This window comes from Marmota flaviventris, chromosome 1 (assembly GCF_047511675.1).
Source record: "Marmota flaviventris isolate mMarFla1 chromosome 1, mMarFla1.hap1, whole genome shotgun sequence".
Classification (NCBI taxonomy): domain Eukaryota; kingdom Metazoa; phylum Chordata; class Mammalia; order Rodentia; family Sciuridae; genus Marmota; species Marmota flaviventris.
In genome coordinates this window covers 90,684,713-90,708,189 of record NC_092498.1, presented here as the reverse complement: position 1 = coordinate 90,708,189, position 23,477 = coordinate 90,684,713, and the positions used below count along the sequence as shown (strand labels likewise).

Genomic DNA, 23,477 nt, shown 5'->3' with positions numbered 1-23,477 from the left:
TAGGAAATGATCAGTTTACTTCTAAAGCCTCATTTATTTCTGGCTGATAAGTACATAGTCATGCTGGTTGCAGGGGTGCATGGCTGGAATTCCCACCACTCAGGAAGCTGTTGCAGGAGGATCAATGCCAGCCTTGTGACTTCGTGAAACCCTGTCTCAAAATAAAAAATATAAAGGACTGGGGATACGGCTCAGTGGGAGAGCACCATGGGTTCAACCCCTAGCATGAAAACCAAAACCAAAGTCAAATACATAGTCATATATGTTGATAGGTTTTTAAAAATTATAAAGTTGATTCCTGAAGGTTCAGTCAGAGTCCCAGATTCCTGGGAGGGCTTTGCATCTCCAGCTTGTCTTCCCCCACCACTCCAGGTTAGTTGGGGCCAGGTTAGCAGGGGTTTGTGATCCAGGTGTGGGCTCTCTTCTCTAGAACAGTCTAGGGGAGACTACAGGATACCACAGGAGGGGACAAGATGGAGGAATGAAAACTCAAAGCCTTTGGGAGCAGGCAGTAATATAAGCTTAGGTCGTAGATTGGTTCATGTTTCTCAGGGTTGGCTTTGTGCCAGGCACTAGTTTGAATTTGGGGGACACAGAGAATGAGATTATGGGGAGCTGCCTTCAGAGAGCTTATGTCCTCTTGTGTCAGGTGTTTGTGGTGCAGAAAGACGTAAGCATACAAGAGGATAATTCCAGAAACTGATAGGTGCTAAAAAATGAGGGTGGGTGGCCAGGGAAGTCCTCTTTGGAGACATGCCATTTGAATTGAATTCTAAAAGGTAAGAAGGAGGCTGCTGTTCAAGCCATCAGAACTGTAAGCAGCAGGTGTGATGTAAAAGAAGGCCCTGGAATTAGATGGCCTTGATATGAATCTGGCTCTGCCCTTTACCATCTATGTGGCTTTGGGCAGGTCACCTAATCTCTCTGTGCTTCAGTTACCACATCTATAAAGTGCAAATAGCAACAGCCCTACCCCCAGGGCTGTGAGGAAGACTGCTTAAGTTAGGGTATGTGAAATGCTTAGGCTGGTACCTGCCACATGGAAGGGCCTGTAAGGGTAGCTGCTGCTCCTGGGATCTCTCAGGCTGGTGGCCCAGCATGCCAAGCAGGAAAAGCAAGAGTCATGGGGATGCATTTGGCAGATTTGGGAGACACAAAGGTGGAGAGCGTAGCTAGAGCCTCGTTAACCAGTGGATGAGCTCAGGAGATGAGGTTGGCTCAGGAAGGGTTGTGGAGGCAGAAGCTGGATCAGGCAGGTGGTGTGGCCAGGGGAACTGGTTTCTGGGTGCCTGGGCTGGAGCTCCAGGGGTGCAGCTGGAAGGAGAGGGAGGAGCGAGGGTCTGTGTTAGGGGGGAAGGCTGCAGGATTTTCTAGCGCAGGGGCTATAGCTATGAAGGACAGAATGGCCACGCTTTTGTTTGATCAGCTTTGGTAGGAGGGGACAGCGGGGAGGGAAAGGAAGTGTGTTATGTGCAGAGATGGGAAGCCTGGGCATCTGCAGATTTCTGGAAGAGAGGACATTCAGTGCTGGCACGTTTGGTGTGAGAGTCCTGACACGCACCCACGTGGAGGTCTGCAGTGGGCAGTTGGAATGAAGCAGCCTGGCGTGAGCATGTGGGATCCATGTGACCCTGGGGAACTGTTCCCAAGGGAATTCAGGTGATTTATTTTTAAAGTACCTGCTTGCCAAGACAAATACACCTGCCTTCAGTTTGCAACCCCCAGAAGGTCCCCAAACTTACACCTGGCCTAGAAGATGAAATATCCAATAGAAAGGCTTTGTGGCATGTGGACAGAGGAAGAATGTTCTGGAAGGATGGTCAGTCTCCATGCTGGGGCCTCTATGACTTCCTGACCAGGCCTGGCCTCCTCCTGTCACTCAGCAGTCTTCCATTCAGCAGTTCATGTGTTCCAGGCCCTGTGCTAGTCTGGAGGAAAGACTAAAAAGATGTGTGCTCGTCTAGTGGGCAGCTGGGGTCCTGGCCCAAGGGCCCGATGTTCTGTGCCGTGTTTTGTTATGCGATGCATTTGGAGCCTCTCAGCCTGCAGCCAGTTGGTAACGATGCGATGATTTATGCTTCTGGATGCAGCAGTGCTGGTGGCACACACCTGAGCTGCCATTGGGGAGGCGTGTGCATGTGAGTGCGTGCACGTGCTCACGTGGTGGCTGTTGTGAGGAGCTGGATCCAAATGCCACAACTCAAGTTCAGTCCTGGCTGTGAGTTGAGTTCTAAGGCAGATCTAAGGATCTTTCAGTGCCTTGGGACTTTGCACCCCACGGGTAGCTGGCCCAACTGGGCAGAGATCTTGTAGCTCAGCTCTTCCATTTAATGCCTGTGAAGAGGTGAATTTCTCTGTCCTCCTCTTGTCTTGCCTTGGATGATCCTTCATACCTGGCATACACCATTGGTAACTTTAGACGGCTTTTGAAGTTGGTCTGATAACAGTTCTTTCCGCCCCCGCCACCCCACAAATTGCTGAAATGAATCAAGGGGATCGAACACTGAATTCCATTGTGTGCATTTTCAAAAGCACCGGGGGCTTTCCGATGAGCTCCTAGAAGTGTACTTGGCTTGTCCTGTTCGAAGTTGGTCATGTCCTTTAGCACCTTGCCCTCCAACTGTGATTTCAGGACTAGAACCATGGCCATCCCCTGGGTGCTGGCTAGAGATGCAGAACCTCAGGCCCTATCCCAGACTGACTGAAAAGAACCTGCATTTTAAACAGCCCTGCAGGGGCCCCTATATACAATCAAGTCTGGGACTTGCTGATTCAGACGGCAGCCTTCTGGAACAGGCTCAGTCTCTTTGGATGGCTTCTGGATGCCGTGCAGAAGATGGTTCCCAGTTGCCCTCCACTGCTCCTGAGAATCCAGCAGACAAAGAGACTTGGCCGAGACAGGTGGAGACTTGGCTTGGCCTCATGATCACTGTGGAAATGAGCAGCATTCAGCAGTGGGTTTCATGGGCTTATTTAAAATAAAGCATCTATTCTCTTCTCTTGGCAGTGACTTTGGTGACTTGACTTTTGTGTTTAAAGGAGTGGGATATTTTGGTCTTAGGAAGATGAAGCTGGGCTTGTCAATCTGGAGAAGAGAAGGTCTGAGGGCACGATGGCTGTCATCTGGATTGGAAGGGCCCTCAGGAAGGAAGAGAACCAGACCTATTCTGGGAGGGGCAGACGAAGACCTTCGGAAAGCCTGCATCCTTATGCAGGAGACCTCCCTAAGGTTCAGAGGGCTGGGTAGGGCGGGGAAGAAGGCCACTTCTAGAGTAGAGGATTCCAGTCCCTAGAGGCAGTTCAGGCAGGAGCTGGTTCTCCACTTCTCTGGGGATTCAAGCCTGAGATATTCAGTTGAATCAGACAAATTTTCAATGTGCTTTCCAGTGGGAGAGAAAAGAGAAGAGCTTCCAGAACTGGGCTTGGATCCCAGTTTCCCATTTACGAGTCCTGACTTGGGCAAATTATTTAACTTGAGCTTCTCTTTTCTCATCTGAAAACAGGAATAATGATACCTCATGAGACATTCTGAAAATTAGTTAAAAATTACGAGTGGAAAATTGCTGCCAGTGCCTGGCGTGAAGTAGGGGCTTAGCAAATTTCAGTGTCCCTTCTCCTCTTGAGACTCGGTTTCTTTGCTTTATCTGAGTGTGGATGGTAATTAGCTAACATTTTGAGTACTGGCTCATATACTGTTTTTTTTTTTTTTTTTGGTACAGGGAATCTAACCCAGGGGCACTTTACCACTGAGCTACATCCCCATCCCTTTTCATTTATTTATTTATTTATCTATCTATCTATTTATTTATTTCTTATTTACTTATTATGGAGACAGGATCTCCCTAAGTTGCTGAGGCTGGCCTCAAACTTGCAATCCTCCTGTCTCAGCCTCCTGAGTTACTGGCATCACAGGTGTGTACTATTGCACCCAGCGAGCTCATACACTTTTGATTCTTAACTGCTAATGGTTGACCTTTCCCTGATTTGATAACTGGGGTGTTTTTAATGGGAACAGAATCACAGGAGCCCTGTAGCCCCATGTCTGTGGTGGCTGTCAGGGTGACAGCCGGGAAGGCTGGACAGGGTTGCCCTCGTCATCACTGTCAGGAAGAAGTCATATCCATGCCAGGGGCAGTGTTCTGGAGCAATGGCCAGTGCTGAGGTGATGGGGTAGTACCTGCATATAGAGCAAGTTCAGACTCACCTGCTCTCAGCAAATTCACTTTCCCACCAGCAGATACAACATATTTGCATGTGGGACTATCAAAGAAGGAAGCTGCAGTGAGAGAGGCCTTTTTATATCAAGAGCTGAGTGCTATCCTTTGCGTTGGTCTGCATTCTATTTGTATTGCTATAACAGAATACCACAGACTGGGGTAATTCATAGTGAAGAGAGGTTTATTTGGCTGCTTATTCTGAAGATGGGGTAGTCTAAGAGTACAGCACCAGCATCTAGAGAAGGCCTTTGTGCTAGGCCTCAACATGACAGAAGGGCAAGAATGTGCATGAGAGAAAGAATGAGAGGCCAGACTTGCTTCCTAACAACTGACTCTGGTGATAAATGACATTTGTCCAATCATGAGAGTAGAGCCAATCACCCGGATTAATCTCCATCTACCAGCACTGGGATTAAGTTTCCAAGAGGTGAATTTGAAGAGACACATTCAAACTATAGCACCTTTCATTGCTTTTGAAGCTATTCACTACCCTGACCTGTGAAAAGGAGAGGTTTATGTCTGTGGTGGCTGTCAGGGTGTCAGCCTGTATGATTGGCTGTGTCATCTCAGTCTGCTTCTGGTCCTAGAATGCAATACACCTTTTCCTCTCCCAGGACAGATTCCACGCTCCTCTCCACCTCCCTAAGTATCACCTGTCCCTCCTTCCTAGAAGACGCTAGTACCACTCACTCCAGGTCACAAGAACCTCTCCCCTCTGTGATCAGGGACACTTTATATAACATTCAATAAAGTTTCAATCATCTCACGCATTAATATTATGTTTTTCCAGCAAGGTCTCAGGTTCCCTGAGGTCAGGGTCTGGTAAATTAGCCAGGTGATTTCTACAGAAATAGCAAACACCTTGATAAATTCATAAGGCAACAACTTGAATGCTACATGCCAGAAGCTCAGTACAAGGTCTCAGGGTCTTAGCTGCATTCCAGGTTATGTCCATCCCCCCCTCCCTGGCAGAGAGGATTGGGGACAATGGTTGTTGGATCTGAATAACAAAATCATGGCACTCAACATGATAACTGGGGTGTAGCCTGGTAGCCTGGAAGGAGGCATCAGGGAGAGGGTGAAGAAATGATTGCAATAGATTCATTTCACTTTTTGTTAACATTTTACTTTGTTCCCAAACAGGATTGGTACATAGAGCAAAACATAAACAAAATATGATTTGTGGAATAAGGTAGGATATAGATAGATAAGCAGACATATCAAACCAGGGGAGAAAGAGATTTCATGAGCATATGGCCTATATCTCCCCAAGTAAGAAGAAAAACAGTAGATGTGTTTTTCAGGCCACCGTCTCAGGTTGGCAAGGCTTCTTTGATTTCCTCTCTGTTTTAGTCAGCTCTTTTGCTGCTGCGACTAAAGGACCCATCCAGAACAACTGTAGAGGAGGAAAAATTTATTTGGGGGCTCATGGTTTCAGAGGTCTTAGGCCATAAGGAGGCTGGCTCCATTCCTCAGGGCTCAAGGTGAGGCAGAACATCATGGTGGAAGAGTGTGGCAGAGGGAAGCAGCTCACATGGTGATCAGGAAGCAGAGAGACTCCAAGCTCCAGATATGAATATATATCCCAGAGCCACGCCGCCAATGCCCACCTCCTCCAGCCACACCCCACCACTTCAGTTATGGCTCAGTTAATCCCCATCAAGACTAATCCACTGATTGGGTTAAGACTCTCACAATTCAATCATTTCTTCTCTGAACCTTCTTGCATTAGCTCACATGTGAGCTTTGGGGAGACACCTCACATCCAAATCATAACACTCTCTGTGCTTCGTCACACCTGGGCCAAGCCAGTGGGTGAGCCTCCTACCCTCTGGCTCATGAACCTCACCTTTTGTAGGGCTGTGCCCACTTCTTTAGGAGAGGATGGCCTGGGAGGAGCACCATCCCAGCCACTCACAAATGATCAGCCCAGTGAGTCACCACTAGAAATTGGTTTTATTTTCTTTTGTATAAGAGCCTAAGTTAGAGTCCATTTGACAGCCCAATTGACAGTCCAACTTGACAGATTGGCCTGGAAGGTATAATGAGGTGATGGCAAGCATTTCTGATAAAGGAAGTGGAGAGAGGAACAGGATGGGTGGGGGTGGGTGGCAGAGGGAGTCAAAAGTCTTTATGTTTCTGGTTCCAGATTTCACATGGATTTCTGAGCTCTGTTCCTAAGGAGCAGCAAGCACATTGTGGTTCTCAATGGTGCTTCCAGCTTGAGGCTAAATGCTGGGGAGATAAGGGCTCTCCTTCCAGGCTTGGATTGTGTGACTATGGGGTCTATCAAATAGCAGCATTTCCTGGGTGTAGAACATAGGATGGACATAAAATGTTATGGCTCTGGAATAAAAGGGTCCTGGATCCAGTTTCCAGTTATGACTAGATGTTCATCTCAGGCAATTAAATTATCAAAGACTCTGTTCCCACATCTGAAAAAAAATGGAGAAAGAATAGCAATAAACTTGGAATGTCTTTGTGAAGATAAAATTAGGTGACAAATGAGCACTGCCTAGCATGGTCCTTAATTATTGTATTATATGATGTCTTTCATTTTAAGCAATACCAGTAACATTCTGTGCAAGCATTTAGCTCAATGATCTTTGTGGATTATCCATTTTAGGACACATTCTTTGATCTCACACCTAACCTGGCAGGGACTTTCCCACTTACCATCCTGTGGTCCCCCTGTTGCCTTTCCCTCCCCAACTGTGGTAGGTTTCCTTCATTTGTTGCAGATACATCTTGCCAAGCCCAGGCTCCACATCAGAAGCCATCTCAACACTCTACTCAGTCATCATCAGTCAGGGTTACACATTTTTACACTTCAAATAGATCCCAGAGGGCCATGTACAGTGGGGCATGCCTGTAATCCCAGTGTCTTGGGAGATTGAGGCAGGAGGATTGCAAGTTTGAGGCCAGCCTCAGCAACTTAGTAAGGCCCTAAGCAACTTAGTAAGACCCTGTCTCAAAAAAAGCAGGGTGGGGGGCATAGCTGAGGTTGTGGCTTAGTGGTAAAGTGATTTTCAGTTCAATCTCCATACCAAAAAGTTCCCAAAAAACCAAAACAACAAAAAGCAAAACAAACACACAGACAAAAACCCCACAAGACAACAAAAACAGATCTCTGGCTTGTCAAGCATCAACATTTATCAAAACACACAGGGGCAAAATCATTTGCTTTATCCTTGACAAATGATGATATCATAGTTAAAAGAACTGGGATGCAGGCCCTTCATGGAGAACATGAGACTTGGAACTGGAAGATGTGGATGACACTTTTGACTCTGCAGCTCTGCCTTGCTCTGATCTTGGACAAGCCACTTAATTTCTTGCAATGTCACTTTCTTCACTTATTAAAGAGACTGGGACTTGCTTTCTAAGGGCTGTTCATGTTCATGGATTTGATTCTTGATTCTGTCCTCTTGTTCTTGTTTTCTGACTGTGGGAGGCCCTCGTGGGGTTGGGAAGACACTTGGAAGCTGGGGCCCCTGAGTGAGCAGGGTAAGGGAGCGCCTCTTGTCTGGATTCTGTTGCTGTGCGTCCTGGTTTCTTTGCCCACCTCACTGAAGAGCCCACTTCTACCTACAATCTTCTGGGTTCATGCCAGGTACCAAGTGCCAAACACATGATCTCCCCCATTTCTTTGCAGGCTGGTACTTGCCTCTCACTGGGGCTAGAGGCACAGGGGAGCAGTTCAGTCTGCAACCTGTTCTTCTTCAGGTGCAGCCTTTTCTTGAGCAGGTGGAACCTCTCTCCTCCCCCTCTCCCATTCCCCCTTTTTTAGTACCAGGGATTGAACTCAGGGGTGCTTAACCACTGAACTGCATCCCCAACCTGTTTTTTTTTTTTTTTTTGAGATGGTCTTGCTAAGTTGCTTAGGGCTTTGATAAATTGCTGAGGCTGGCTTTAAACTTACGATCCCCCGCCTTAGCCTTCCGAGCATTTGGGATTACAGGCCTGCACCACTGCACCCTGCCCTGTCTCCCCTTCTTAAAAGCAAAGGTGCTGGTGAGACATGGATGTTGCATCATGATATACCTGGGTTAAGATTGGGGCTCTGCCACACAACTGTTGGTCTTGAAAAAATTACCCAACTTTTCTGAGCTGTATATTAAGTGGGAATAAGAGTCCTATTTAATGTGAAGGCAGGGACCAGGGCTTCAGTGTACCCATTTATCTGGTATTCATTCATTATTGATAAATATTTTTGAAGAGATGAATGGATCCTTAGAGCACCTGTGGGTGCTCAAGGGATGTTAGTATCTTTATATCTTCTTCTTGTTCCTTTTCCAATATTCTTGGCTGTGGTCATATTCTGCATGGTATATTGTCAGGAGGTTGGCGGATCAAGTCATTCAATAAATATTATGTACCAGGTGTTTAAGCACTAGGGGCACAGCAGTTTTTCATTGGCAGAGAATCTATGCTTACGTGGGGCTTTCATTTAAATGGAATGAGAAAGGGAATAAACCTGGAAAAGAAGATACTCATGGTAAATGTTGTAGGGAGGAGCAAAGCCAGGAAGGGGGATTAGGAGCATGGAAGACCTTACTTAGGTGTTTAGGTGGCATCTAAACACAGTTAGGATGACTTTGGACTGCATCTTTCTCCCCAGCACACCCTCCTGTTTTCCTGCTGTTGCCCAGGTCTTCTTTGCTAGTTCAAGGCCAGATGAGGTGAGGTCAAACATCTGTGAGCACTTCTGAGCTTTACCTTCTCTAGTAACTAGGGAGAGTGCCTCATTCCAATCCTTTTTTTTCCCTGGGGGTCCTGGGTGCCTGGCATTCTGGCCACCAGGCTTCCCAAAGGAGCTCACTGGGAGAGGGCCCCTGGGCCAGACTTAGGCAGCTCCCCCTACAGGAAGCCTGGCTCTGTTCTGGGCCTGCTGCTGGCCCTTTGTCCTGGCACCCAGCATCCCAGCTGCGTTTATGTTCACCCAGGTGCCAGGGCTTTCAAAACAAGAGCGGCAGAGTTTTTGGAGCTGGTTTTGGTTACAAAGCAGTGTCCACCTGTCCAGGTCGCCACCACAACTAGTTGACCCACTCCAACCCCCACACTCTCTCTGTCCTTTCTGATGGTCTAGATTGCTTCTAGCTTAGCTGGGACATCAAAGCCACCTCTGTTGCCTGGAGTGTGGATACTCACTGCTCTGACTTCACTTCCCATCTCACCTCCATCCCTCCCATTAGGCACCATGCCCAGATATCACTTTGAGATTTGTTTCTGGGCTATTTTTTTTTTTTTTTTTTTTTTGAGGAAAAAAAATACAACAATGGGAACATGTCACTTGGAATGCCGCTTCTCAGATGTTAGCATATCTAAGTGGACTCTGGGGCACTTATTTAAAGCCTAGAGTCTTGTCCCCATTTGTAGGGATTCTGCCTCAGTGGATCTGGGTGGGACCAAGGAATCTGCATGATCATCATCACTGTCACATCAGTTTTGTAGCTGGTCACACTAGGACAAACCTAGATGCAAAGGCAGTTACCTCCCTCACTCGTGTGTCAGGCTGGGTAAGACCCACAGTTGCATCCCTCCTAGGGTCTGGTTCAGTAGCCAGTGCCTATGTGATGCTCAGTACACGTGCGTGGAAGGGTAGAAGTCATGTGAGGCAAGCCCTTTATAAAGAACTCTCCACAATGAGCAGAGTTGCCTACTAACCTGTCTCCATAGTTATGTCTGCCGTCTGCCTTCTTAGCAGTTGGGTTTTTCTTAAAGCAGAAGTGTTTCTTGGTTTAGGATATTAAAGACAAAATAGTAGCACCCTGAAAAGAAGAACTGAGCAGGGGTAATTAGTTTTGAAGGGATCTGATCCACATCCGCTTCCCTGAATGGTGCTTCAGGAAAGGTGCATGAAGTTACACTATTTATTAGCGCTTCCCAACCTCGACTGCTTGATGGAATGAATCACCTGGGAACTTAAAACATACTGATGATGAGTCCCCTTCTAAAGGCCCTGCTTAATTGGCCTGGAATATGTTCTGGGCATCAGGATTTTGTGAAGCTACCCAGGGGATTCTAGTGTGCACCCAGGGTACAAATCAATCACTGACCTGGAATGTGTGCAACCCCTGAGAGGGCAGTGAGAAATACATTTCTTTTCTTTTTCTTTTTTGGTACCAGGGATTGAACTCAGGGGCACTCGACCACTGAACCACATCCTCAGCTCTATTTTGTATTTTATTTAAAGACAGGGTCTTACTGAGTTGCTTAGCACCCTGCTGTTGGTAAGGCTGACTTTGAACTTGTGATCTTCCTGCCTCAGCCTCCCCAGCAGCTGGGATTATAGGCATGTGCCACCATGCCCAGCAAGAGATGCATTTCTTGAGTCTTACAGGAAGTCCTCTAAGACGAGAGATGACAGGTTCCTGCAATTTGTGATCCAAGAATGCTTCTAAATCTGAATTTTATATATATAATAATATGTAGATATAATCATATATACATATATAATACATAAATACATATTTTATATATATATATATGTGTGTGTGTGTGTGTGTGTGTGTGTGTGTGTGTGTGTCCAAAATCATATATATATCTGAAAGAAGAGAAATAGTCAACTTTTTCCCTGATTATAAACATGGCACATACTTATAAACAATTCAGTTTGTGCAGAAAAGTATAAAAAAGGTTGTAAATCTTTCCAAATGGTATCACATGGAGAAAGCACTGTTCATACCTCTGGTGATCGAAGCACTGTCTCTCTTTGCCTACACACACAGGTAGTCTGGTCATGCAAATCAGCATTGATGGAATCCATCATGCATACTCACCCGGAGCCTGTGTTTTTTTGCAACAATATGGCAGTGTGACAAATAACTTTCCATAAATCTACACAGTCTCTTTTTTTTCTGCTTATCCAACAATCAAATAAACAAATACCTTCACTTCAAAACTGGCTCTACACAGTCACTTTTATCATAATGCCAAATGTAAGCTCTAATTACATATGATAAATAGAACATAAATGGAACATCTACTTTATAATTAAAGCTTGATGTGTATTTAAAAAAATACAAGACAAACAGCAGTGTATGAGGCCTTTCTGCTGATCCAGGAGGCTGGGTGTGGTGTGTCTAAGCAGGTCAGGAGTGTGCTGGTGGACCATCAAACATGTTGGGAGGTTATGGGGTGGAGACAGAAGGGCTCAGCAAATCCAGCCTTGATCTCTTTTTATAGTGCTACCAGTCTCTCTTGGGTTTTTTGTTTCATTCTTTACACATTTTAATGGTCCTATTTGCACTTGCCTTCTGGACCATGCGGAGAGTATAGAAATTCCAGATACAGCAGCAAATAGCCACAGCCTGAGCTCGAAGGAGTGTATCCACTGGGGGTGGGCATCCCGGGGACGATTCTTTGCTATCCTGTGAGGGTTGAGTCCCTCCTATTCCAGTCTTCCCAGTGATCCTAAATGAGCCAGAAATGGGCATTTATATTTGAAATCTCTTCATTTTTAAATGCAGGTAACTACTATTTTTTTTTTTTAAATCAAAAAATGAAACATATTGGAATTTTCTGTGGTTGTCTGGAAGCCAGTCTGAGATCTCTGGTCTACAAAGCCATTTGTTTGTATCTATTCAGTCTAATTCGGTTCTAAAAATATTCACTGACTGCATCAGTCTGTGTGGTGGTCACTATGCAAAAGAATGGAAATATGAAGATGAAAAGTTATGATCTGTGCTTTGAGTGAGGCAGCTCATAGTTTAGAGCAGAGTTGTTCTCAAAATTTGATCCCCAAATCAGCAGCCACCATATGGCCTGGGAACTGATCAGAAACGTAGATTCAGGGGCACACACCAGACCCACTGAGTCACAAACTGTATTTTAACAAACCCTGGAATCTCGGTTCTATAGCGAGCCTTTCCAGTGGTTCTGATGCTTGCTGAAGTTTGAGAACCACAGGTCCAGAAGGAAGTCAGATGTACAAGCAGAGGTGTGGTATGAGTCAGGGAGGTTTTTCTTTTCTTTTTTATTCTTTGCAGGGTTGGGAATTGAACCCGAGGCCTTGCGTGTTCTAGGCAAGTGTCCTACCAGTGAGCACATCTCCGGCTCCTCAGGGAGGTTTTTCTGAAGTGGACAACTCTGCCTGAATCTTGAAGGATGAGTAGGCATTGGTTGGGTCAAGACAGGGAGGAGTGTCACAGGGAGATTGGCAGCAGAAGTGTAGTGAGGAGGGGAGAGTCTGTCAAGGGCACATTTGGGGAATGCATGAAAGTGCCCACTAAAGCCACTCTGGGAAATAGAGTTGCTACAGTTTGGTTCTTGGCTGTGTCTGAAGGCCCATGTGTTAAAGGCTTTGTCTTCAGGATGGTGCTATTGGGAGGTAGTGAAAGAAGTGGGACTTCATGGGACATCTTTAGGTCACTGGGGGTGTGCACTCAAAGGGGATTGTGAGACCCTGGTCCTGTCCTCATTCTTTTTTGCTTCTTGGCAATGAGGTGATTGATGGAGAAATTGATGATTTCTCCATCAATCACTCCTGCTACCACCACCGGGCACCTCCAACCAAGGCGCAAAGGCCATGAGTCTGCCTGATCATGGACTGGGACCTCTCAAACCATGAGCAAAGACAGACCTTTTCTCTTTATGAATTAACTATCTCAGGCATTTGTTGGGATGGGAAGCTGACTGACCCAATAGGGGGGAATAAGTTGGAATCAGTTTTTTTTTTTTAATTTTTAAAGATTCTAATTAGTTATACATGACAATAGAATGCATTTTGACACATCATACATAAATGGAGTGTAACCTCTCATTCTTCTGGTTGTACATGATGTAGAATGACACAGGTCATGTAATCATACATACACATAGGGTAATAATGTCCGATTCATTCTACTATCATTCCTATGTCCATGTCCCCTCCCCAACTCCCACCCCCCTACCCCTCCCCACCTTATTGTGAGTTAGCATTCACTTATCAGAGAAAACATTCGGCCTTTGGTTCTTTGGGGTTGGCTTATTTCACTTAGCATAATATTCTCCAGTTCCATCCATTTACTGGCAAATGCCATAATCTCATTCTTTAAGGCTGAGTAATACTCTCTTGTGTACATGTACCATAGTTTTTTTTTTTTTTATCCATTCATCTATTGAAGGGCACCTAGGTTGGTTCCATAGTTTAGCTATTGTGACTTGAGCTTCTATAAACATTGATGTTGGAACCAGATTTTTGATTCCAGGCCAAGTGAGCTGGCTTGTGTCTTGTAGGTGTTGGGACATCCCCAGAGACCTTTTAGCAGGAAGTTGTGGCATCAGATCTGCATGTTGGAAAATAACACTGGTAGCAAGGGTCATGTTCCTTCTGGGTAAGGGCAACTCTGCTGGTACCCTGCTGTCCTAGATCTTGATTCCTGCCTCTCCTGGCCTGACTTGGAACTGGGTTAGCAATTCTCATCCATGGACAGAGTGTCAGGTGGGGAGGTCCCCAGCTGAGTGGGACTTCATGGGACGTCTTAAGGTCACTGGGGACTTTATGGGGCTCTGGGACAAGCACACTCCCCCAGGTGGGTGCTCATGTTCTCAGCCATTGCGGTCATCTCTGTAATTCTGCGTTAAGTGCAGTCCATCAGTTTCTGCAGCAAAGGTTTTGAGAAAAATACCCCATTCTATTATTTTCTTCAGAGATCTATGGTGTCAAAAGAGGAAACAGCTGAACTCAGGGATCCGGGGAACTCATGTCTATAACTAACCTGGACTTGTTTCTCCTCTTCCCCTGCCCTTTTCTCCCTTCTTTTTATTTTATTTATTTATTTTTTTGTTATAACTTTGATTCTAGAAAACTCCAGAGAATTATCCAAGTTTTTCAAGTGCTCATAATGTCTCTCAGACTTAGCTACGATAATTTCATGCAAGGATGTGAAATTATGCCTAAAGACTTCTCCTGGGAGAGCAGGATGGTGTTCTGAAGTGTTTCAGAAGTACCTCTGCTTGGAGGCAGGAATATGAATGCAAATGATTTCCATTCAGGTGGCAGTTCCACAAAAGGCTTTAGGAGACAAGAAAACACCCATTTCTCATGGAGCACCTGGGCCCTTTTTTGAGTTGAGAATCCTTTCTTCTAAAATGTATTTGGTCCAGAGCCTAGGAATCTGATCACTGTCTTTTTCTGTTTAGAAATGCCGTGGTGTGGGAGATGACAGCAGCTGGATGAAGTGTCACCTCCCCCTGCTGGTCATTTTTTGTCTAATGTCATATTTGTAATATACAAGGAGAGTGGAGACAGGAAGAGACCGAGGTTGAGTTCATTAATTTAAAAAAAAAGTTGTCCCAATGTGTAGTCAACGTTTAATGTTTACCTTTGTGTGACTGCCAAAGGAATTTTGTGACTCCTTTCACTCTTTGCAAAATGATATTCAGGAAGTTGATATTTCTTTTGTCTGCCTACTACAACTTTTTATATAATAATTATTATACTAGCTATCTTTTATTCTGAATATGCATTCATTATGTTTTTTCCCCCTGAGCTAAAAGGAATGGGGTTTTCCTGTTGGTTGCTTTGAATATACATTCAAGCAGATCACAAATATTTCTGTCTGTCCTATTTATACAAAACAACCATAGTGTCATCTTTATGAAAATTAGAAGTGATACTTAAAGTGAGCAAAACTAAATAACTGAGTTTTTTTTTTAATCCACAAACATGGGTTCATAAATTACAGGGAAAATTAATTGTGACTTCAGGTACTGGATGGAAAATTATAGCCAATTTTCTAAGGAGGAAAACTGCTCTTCAGAGAAGTTTTATGACCAAGTTTTTCTGGGCTAGTTCTCTCGGCAGTTTTGTTGATTTCCCTTTATGAACTCTCCTGTTTGTTAACATCCAAATTTAAGACTTTCTAACCAAACACAACTTTGTCATTATCTTCTGAAATCCCTGCCTTGGCTTTGCCCCCATGGATCTAAGAACACTGGAATCATTTTAGGAGTTTGGTGTGCTTTTGTGTGTTGGGGGACAGTCCCATCAGAGGAGGCCCAGGGTCGAGGATGTCCCTTATATGGAAAGTTGTACATGTGCTTCTTATTAAGCAGATTCAAATCAGTTACTTTCTCCAGGCATATTTGATTAGATGTCATTTATGATCTCTCCAGTTTATTCAAATGTTCTAATCAAAAGGACTGAAACATTGACCTCATTTAGGAATTGAGAGTAGCAATGGAAATCCAGAAAGGGTAAAATTGCTTTTATCTACTTTAAGGCTCAAATTTATAATGTTGCAGCATCAAGAGAAAAGCCTGTATCTTGGTATCTTGGGCATATTCTGTAGATATACATGATGCCTTGTTCTTTCTTTCTTTTCTTTTTTTTTGTGTACCTTGTTCTTAATTGCATGTCTGTTTTTTTTCCCTAGTTGCAAATGAAGCTGGAGATAAGAACGCTAGACCACTTGCCCGCTTCTCCCGTGAGTAAATCTTATTTTACTAATTTCCCGGGCTCCTTCAGAACCTGTTCTCCAGAGGCCTTTGCTTACATGGTTCACCCCAATAATCTGGCCTGGTGTTAACACAGTTATGTCAGCAATGTCTTCAACCTCCACTTGAGCCCCATCACAGGGGACCACTCTGGGCTAGGGGCTTTTTGTTCCTCACAACTGTGGTTTCCAAACGGTGCTCCAGGGCTTTGCTATCCCAAGAATGGTCCTCAGAGCTTCAGAATCAACCTCACTTCTGCTTTTGAGGAACACAGAGCCTCAGGCCTCCCACCATGGATGTTTTGAAGCTGACTCTGTTTGAATAAATCCTCAGGAGATTCCTGTTCACATTAGGGTTTGAGAAGCACTATGCCAGGAATGTCCTCAGAGTGTACGCAGTGGGTGGTTCTGAATGAAGACACAGGGAGGAAGGGACTGTGAAGTACCTCTAGCTGTCTGGGTCGATGCACATCTAAAAGCATCATCACGGCCTAATGTGGATTTTATGTACTTGCACCACCAGCTGTGTCTCAGCCTAGTGACATTTTTTTTAGTATTTATTTTTTTAGTTGTAGTTAGACACAACACTTTTATTTTATTCATTTATTTTTATGTGGTGCTGAGGATCGAACCCAGGGTCTCGTACGTGCGAGGTGAGTGCTCTACCGCTGAGCCACAACCCCAGCGCAGCCTAGTGACATTTTGCAGCTCAGGTAGATGGAATGGTTTTCCTTAGATGCTGGGATATTCCTGAGGCTGCAGTCAGGCTGGGGTGTTTCCCTCAAGTCCTCTCTCCAGGTCTTGATCTCAGTGGGGGAGCAGGAGTCAAAAGCCTCGCAGAAGTTTCTGTGCCAGTGTCTCCAGCAAATTGCAGGGCAAATGATCACCCTCCCTGGAATGAAAGCCTGGATTCCACAAGGGCAGCGGGAACACCAGAGATGGAGTGGGGCTGGGCAGAGGTGCTCCCCAAACCTGCTGGGCCTCCAGTGGAGGAATGGTTGAGTTGGAAATCAAAATAGATGCAGTCCACCCCCGGCTCTCATTTTTCACTTGGTGCAATTTTACCTACAGTTTCTGGGCTTCAGTTTTCCCAAATGGAAAACAGAGAAGTCATAACATTATTAAAAAGGTTGCCATCTTTTGAAATCGCGGCTTGAGAAGAGAGCCACAGACCTCCTGTCTGTGCATTGCTCATGGAGGGTGGATGATGTCTGAGCGTGACACAGCTGGAGTGAACCCTCAAACATAGAAAGTATGATTTCTCAATTTCTCTCCATTTACAAGGCTTCTAAACTCTGCCTACTACCTTAGAAATGATTTTTATAGAGCTATAATAACGTATGGTAATGAAAGAGCACTAAGTGCTCACATTTTAGAAACTGCGTGATAAAACACCGGCTTCTCATGGGCTCTATTTTTCACTGCCCTCCTTCCTGGAATCATTAAGTCCAAAATAAGTATTTCATCCCACAGCTCAATGGGAATGATGAATATGCATTTATTCCCTTTACTTTCTTATCTCTGGAGCAAGACTTGGGCATGTTAACAAGCTGGAATCATAACTGACCCCGCAGGACAGCACTGGGTGGGGTGGGCCCCCCATGTGAGTCCTGACTCAGTCTAGGAGGGAGCAGGGAGGGTCTTTGAACCCTGAGGCCAGAGTGAGGCCCATAGCAGCGAGTCCCCTCACAGACAAAGGTGACTTCTCTGGTGAATGGTTTCTGTGACTTCTAAGCTGTGTGACTTGAGTTTGAAGGATGATGTGTCAGTTGAAAGCATCTTAGCTTGAGATTAGAGAGGACACGGGAAATTAAAAAAAAATCTATACTGGAAAAAAGTGATCAGGTAAATTAATTAGGTTGGGCTGCTTCAAGGGGGAAAAAAAATGGAAAACAATCTCCTGACTTGGTACGATGTCTTAGAAAGAAGTCAGTTGGCACATTGGCACATTACCTACTACATCTTTTTGTAGTAAATACTAGAGGGGAAAATTAGGTAGCTTTTAAGAAGGAAAAACAAATTTCAATGTAGCATTGTCCAACTGACACTTCACTTTATTACACTGAAATGAGTGAAGTGTTCAATTTGGAAATATGGGGAGGAGTTGGATGATAAGCTTTTCTTTGGAGACTAGAAAATGAAAAACTGCAACATTTTCTAATTTTTGCATCCAACAAGGCAGATGTAAAGCTCTCCCAATATGCATTGCCCAGTATGGATTTAGGCGCAATGGAAATGGTGAAGAAGACCCTCTGCTGCGATGATTGGATCCCTTTCTGAAGGGTCAGAGAAATGCTTGGAGTGGGGAAGGAGGATTAATTGGTTGTGCTGATGGACCCTGTAGAGTGTCCTGTCAGTCTCTGTATCTTATCAAAGGTCCTTCCACTGCCCCTGCCCCTGCCCCTGCACCTATTCCATCATTTCTAGCTCTCACTTTGGATTTTGATCAACTTGACTTCTATCAGTGCATCTGCCTAGCAACCCTGGGCACATGGAACAATGCTGATCATTCTCCTAGGATCTGGGGTGGGAAGAAGAGGAGGGCTGTGGGTGAGATTCAAAGGCAGTGGAGAATACGCTCCTTTGATAGGTAGAGGAGAATGACAATGTTCAGGAGAGAGGAATTTGACTCTAAAGGGTATATGAGCTGGGGATAACTTGGCTTTAGACAACCAGTTGGTTTGAGAATGGCACCATCTTGAAGCTAGCTGTCCTGAGGCTGGAACCTGGGTGTGTGTGGACTTCCCCTCTTGGCAATTGATAGGTGAGCTTCTTTCCTTAGGGGGCTAGGGTTTGTGTTTTCTGTGGCTTGGGGGCTTGGAGATCTGCCAACATAATAGTGGAGGTGCTAAACAGTCTTCATAGATCTGTGTTGTAGTGACATCCACTACAATTATGTTCACCTGGGGGGGGGGGAAGAATTTCCACCAGCTCACTAATATCAGAAATTCCTCATGATAAGGGAAAAACTTTAAGACTTGAAATGCAAATTCCCATGGGAGATAGTAATTCTTATTATAGTGAAAATGATTGATAGCAGGCCTTTTAATGTCTTTCCCACGGACACCTGTTCTGTTAGAAGGATCAACTGCTCAGTTATAGGTCCTAGCTGGGCAAGGAGCGCCCAGAGGCCATGAAGCCAGACATCTGGGACTTCTAGGATGGAGTTACCTGGTGTGAGGCTGTGTCAGAGCTAGGAGAGTCTGTGACAAATATCAGGAGCTTGAGTTGAGGGTGGACAGATTGTGGAACAGAACAGTGAACACAAGGAGAAGAGAAATTGCATAGGAGTAAGGACTGAGAACTGCCAGGAGGGGTGGGCTGTGGCAGGGGAGGGCTTTTTTTTTAGTTCTTAGGGGCATGTACTGGGGCAGAGAGTTAACCACACTGAGGGCCCAGGCAGGCACTATTATGTTATGTTATGGGGAACTAGAAATAAACTCATAGATATGGAGGGTGTTATGGGGAACTAGAAATAAACTCATAGATATGGAGAACAGAATGGTGAGGCTGAGCAGAGTAGGAAATTGTTGTCCAATGGATATTAATTTTCAGTGAAGCAAAGGGAATAAGTTCTGGAGATCTGATGTCCAACATTATGCCTGTAGTTTACAATGTGGGATTCTGCACTTGATGTTTCAAATTTATTTTTTATTGGTGTATTATAATTATATGTAATAGGGAGATTCATTAGGCTACATTCATACATGCACTTTACATAATTTGATTGCTCTCATTCCCCAGTTTCTTCCCTTTCTCTCCCCTCCTTCCCCTGATACTACCTTTGTGTACTTTAAAATAAGAGAATAGCTCTTCACTGTTAGTACCCTTTTTGGGACCCTTCCCATGCTGTGAGAGCTTTCCTTGCTTGCTTCTAATAAATCTGCTACTGAGTTCTCAAAAAGAAAAGGAGAGCTCTTATGTTGATTTTTTTTAAAAATCACAAAACCCAAGCAGCCAAATAAATATAAAACAGAAGAACATAAGGACATTTTTTGAAGGAGATGGATGTGTTTAGTACTTTGGTTGCTGTGGTAGTGTAGGAGGCATATTCATATGATCAGAATCACCAGAATGCACACTTTAAATGTGTGCAATTATTTTGTACCAGCTATACCTCAATAAAGCTTAATAAGTGGGGAAGAAGGGCTAGGATGGGGCTAGATTTAGATATTTCTTGATTTCTCTTAAACAAACTTAAGTATTCCTGAAAATGTAAGCTCCTGTGAATAGCGCTAGGTCCCACCTCAACAATACTCAAGAACTAAGCATCTCTAGTTCCCATTTATCCCAGCAAAAAAGTTATCTTGACAGTGGCAGCTGTAGAACTTTTATGTATGAAGGGCTCTGAGGCAGTAATCTAGCTCAGTGATATTCAAAGTGGAATCCCCGGGAATTATTAGAAAGGCACGTTCCCAGGCCCATCCCAGATCTGCTGGGTCAGAAACCATTGGAGTGGGTCCCAGCCACCTGTGTTTTAGGAAGGTGCATCAGTGGCTATGATGCCCATGAAAGCTTGAGACTCTGGCAGTGGAGCTGGGCAGAGGCCAGGATGCAGTGTTCTAGTTTAGTTTACATATTGCAGAATAATACAATTAGCAGTTTTCTAGAGCACACATGAAGTCACTTATATGTAAGATGAAGCCAAAGTCAATTGTCCTTATCCAAGAACAGTGTGTTATCACAGCTATTGTTTTAGTTTTTTTGGCAGAGTTTTGAGGGTCTGATGGAGACTGTTGGGAGGGGTCTAACGGTCCCCGCATCCTACCTACCTCTTGGAGCTGGACATGCTCCATACCATCTCTTGGATCAAATCCTCTTTTTATTTTTAAGTCATCTCCTACCTTGTCCTGTTGTAAGAGCTTGGCTAGTCACAGCTCCTTACCTGTACCTGTAATCACCCTTCACACTCTGACCTGGGCCATCATCCTCATATGCTGGACTCCTTTGTGTTTCCCAACCAGTTACTCCCCAACTTGTGTTTACCTAAGATTTATCTGTTTGTCCTCAAGGGGGCGCCACTGTTTTATCTTACTTCCTTTCTCCCTTTGTTTCATTAAATACAGTTACTATCACCTGAGCAAATCAGTTGGTTCAGTCAACAGATATATCAGTTTGTTATCTGAGATTGAAAAAATTTCAAGTTAGAGTACAGCTTAAAAACGATCCAGTCCAAAGCTCACCACCCATTCAAAGCTCAGACTGCCTCTGTGGCAGCCCTGATAGGGGGCTCGTGAGCAGGAGCCCATCCAATGGTGGAATGCTCACCTTGTCTTGGAAAGAGTTGATGGTCCTGGTCAGAGTGGTGACTAGACTGTGTGTGTGTGTGTGTGTGTGTGTGTTTTCGGGATAGGAGGACTGATACTCACTTAACTTTTCTTGAATGTGTTTGATTAATTCTTTAAATATGTCCACTACAGTCATCACTCAGTATTCCCAGGACCTGGTTTCAGGACTCCTTGTGTCCCTCAGTATCCCCAGGAACTGGATACTAAAATCAGAGAATGTGCAAGTCCCTTCCATAAAATTGAATATAACTTATTCACATCCTCCAGAATACTTTAAATCATCTCTAGATTACTTGCAATATCTAATATAATGTAAATGCTACATAAATAGGTGTTATACTATATTGGTTAAGGAATTATGACAAGGAAAAATAGTTTTGTAAATGCAATTTTTGCTTTGGAATATTTTGATCCATGATTGGATCAGTATCTACATGGGGAAAGGGTAAGGCCTTTGGCTGTGCAACTTGGGCAGCTGAGACTTTGCCTCAAGTTGGGCTCTTAAAACATACAGCAGATTTTGTTTTCCAAAAATATTTGCATCTCTATCCCCATCCCACATGCTCTCCTTGCAATGTGATGCTGACAGCCTCCCACTGAGATGTGAAGCTTGTATCTCCAGCCTATGAATCTGGGTGGCCTGTCAGTGTAGCAGAAATAATACCTTACGACTTGGGAAGTTAGATTTTCAAAGGTAATGCAGCATCCACCTGCTGTCTGTTGGGATGCTTGTCCTCAGAGCACTGTCTCCATGCTGTGAGTAGTTGGGAGACCCTGTGGAGAGCCCACCTCCCGGCCTTTCCCAAAGTGCAGATTTGTGCATAAAATAAATGGTTATTGTTTTTTGAAGTCACTAAGTTTGAACAATCTGTTATGCAGCAATAGGTAAGTGGACCAGAGGGCTACATCTTCAGGAAGACAATACACCCATTAGCATAGAGAGATAATATACTCATTTGCCCTTTCTGGCTCTTGAGGCCTTACCTGGGCAATTGAAATGATTTGCCTGGTCACAGAACCCTTGCAGACTAAGAAATTTGAAAGTCGGGTCTAGACTAGTAATAGAAGAATCACTTGCAAAAGTCTTTTTGAAATACAATCCGAGTCATAAGATATTCTCATAGAGAAAACTGAACCAACCAAATATGAGCTTAAGAGTCAAAATAAAAACTCCAAAGGGGGCAGCAATCCATCTGATGAACAAGAGTCAGCAGGCTCAGCAAACAGACAACCAGGGCCCTGAGAAATGAGACAGACACAGGTCTATTTAATCATGACTAAGACACAAGAAGAACTGAAACTAAGACAGGAATAAACATTTTTGGGAAAAAAGAGAAACATTTTAAGAGCACCTATAAGACTCCAAGAAATGCAAAAGTAGCATAAAAAACTCAACAAAACTCAAATGTGGTTTATTCAACGGTGTTGATAGGACTAAGAAGAAAAATAAGGAACCAGAAGAAAGACGTATCTTAGGAGATCATCTGGACCTCACACCAAGAGATGATGAAGATGAAGAGTGGTTAGACAATATGCAGATAGAATGAAAAGGTCCAGCATCTATCCAAAAGGAATTCCAGAAAGGAAGACTAGAAAGTATATGGGGGAAGTAATTGCTGCAGATATGGCTGAGAATTTTCCAGAACTGGTTATTGATATTGAAGAACCATACTTAGTTTTAAGCAGGAAAATAAGAACTAATCTCCTATTAGACATACTATAGAGAAATTGTAGAATTCCATTGGCAATAAAAGAATTCTAAAGACAATCTGAGAGAAAAAAAAGCGTGTTAATCATTGTGTATGAAACTACAAGTTTAGCTCTTCCATGTGGAAAGAACCCCGACTTTTAGCCAGGCTTATGTCCTGGCACCTCACAACAGAGTGCATTGCCCAAGTTCCCTTGAAGCTGTATGTGACCATGTTGTTAAGTTCTAGGCAGTAGAAGAAAGGAAGGGCCACCAGGGAAAGATTTCTGGAAACTTTCCTGAGGCTTTTTCTTTATCCCTTTTCAATCCTGCTGCCTGGAACACAGGTGTGATACCTAGAGCCCCAGCAACCATATTTGACCAGAAAGGGTACTACTGCCCACACCCAAGTTTTGTAGAGTGGAATCTGCAGATTTTACGGAATATAGCTGCTCTATGAGTTCAGAAATGCCTATATGTAACAGAAATACAAGCTTCTATCTTGATTTATCTGCTGAAACTTTGAATCTCTGTTATTTAGGTACATTTAATCCTAACTGATGCATCTACCAATGGTTAATTATTAGACTGACCACAGACTTCTCAACAGTGTATTTAGAATCCAGGAGACAGATTGAATGATACTTGTATATTGATAAGGGAAAAGTATCAACCTAGAATTCTGTATTGAGATAAATATCATTTAAGATGGAGGTTCAGGCAAACTCATTCTGAGAGTATTTGCCATATACATATCTTTGCTGAAGAAACTATTGAAGGATACACCTCAGGAAGAAGACAGTTGGACCCAGAAAAAAAACATGAATGCAAGAAAAAAAATGTTTGCCCATTATATATGTGATTC

The 23,477-nt window shown here is 44.1% G+C and overlaps 1 protein-coding gene across 5 annotated transcripts in view; it reads left to right on the top strand.

The window, feature by feature from the left end:
• Positions 1-23,477, top strand: part of Pde1c (phosphodiesterase 1C) — a 503,259-nt gene that overhangs the window by 73,823 nt on the left and 405,959 nt on the right. For all 5 annotated transcript variants that reach the window (XM_071613983.1, XM_027939700.3, XM_071613981.1 and 2 more), the window contains exon 2: positions 15,578-15,628. In XM_071613983.1, coding sequence (XP_071470084.1) covers positions 15,578-15,628 — 51 coding nt within the window. The remainder of the gene's footprint in view (positions 1-15,577; positions 15,629-23,477) is intronic.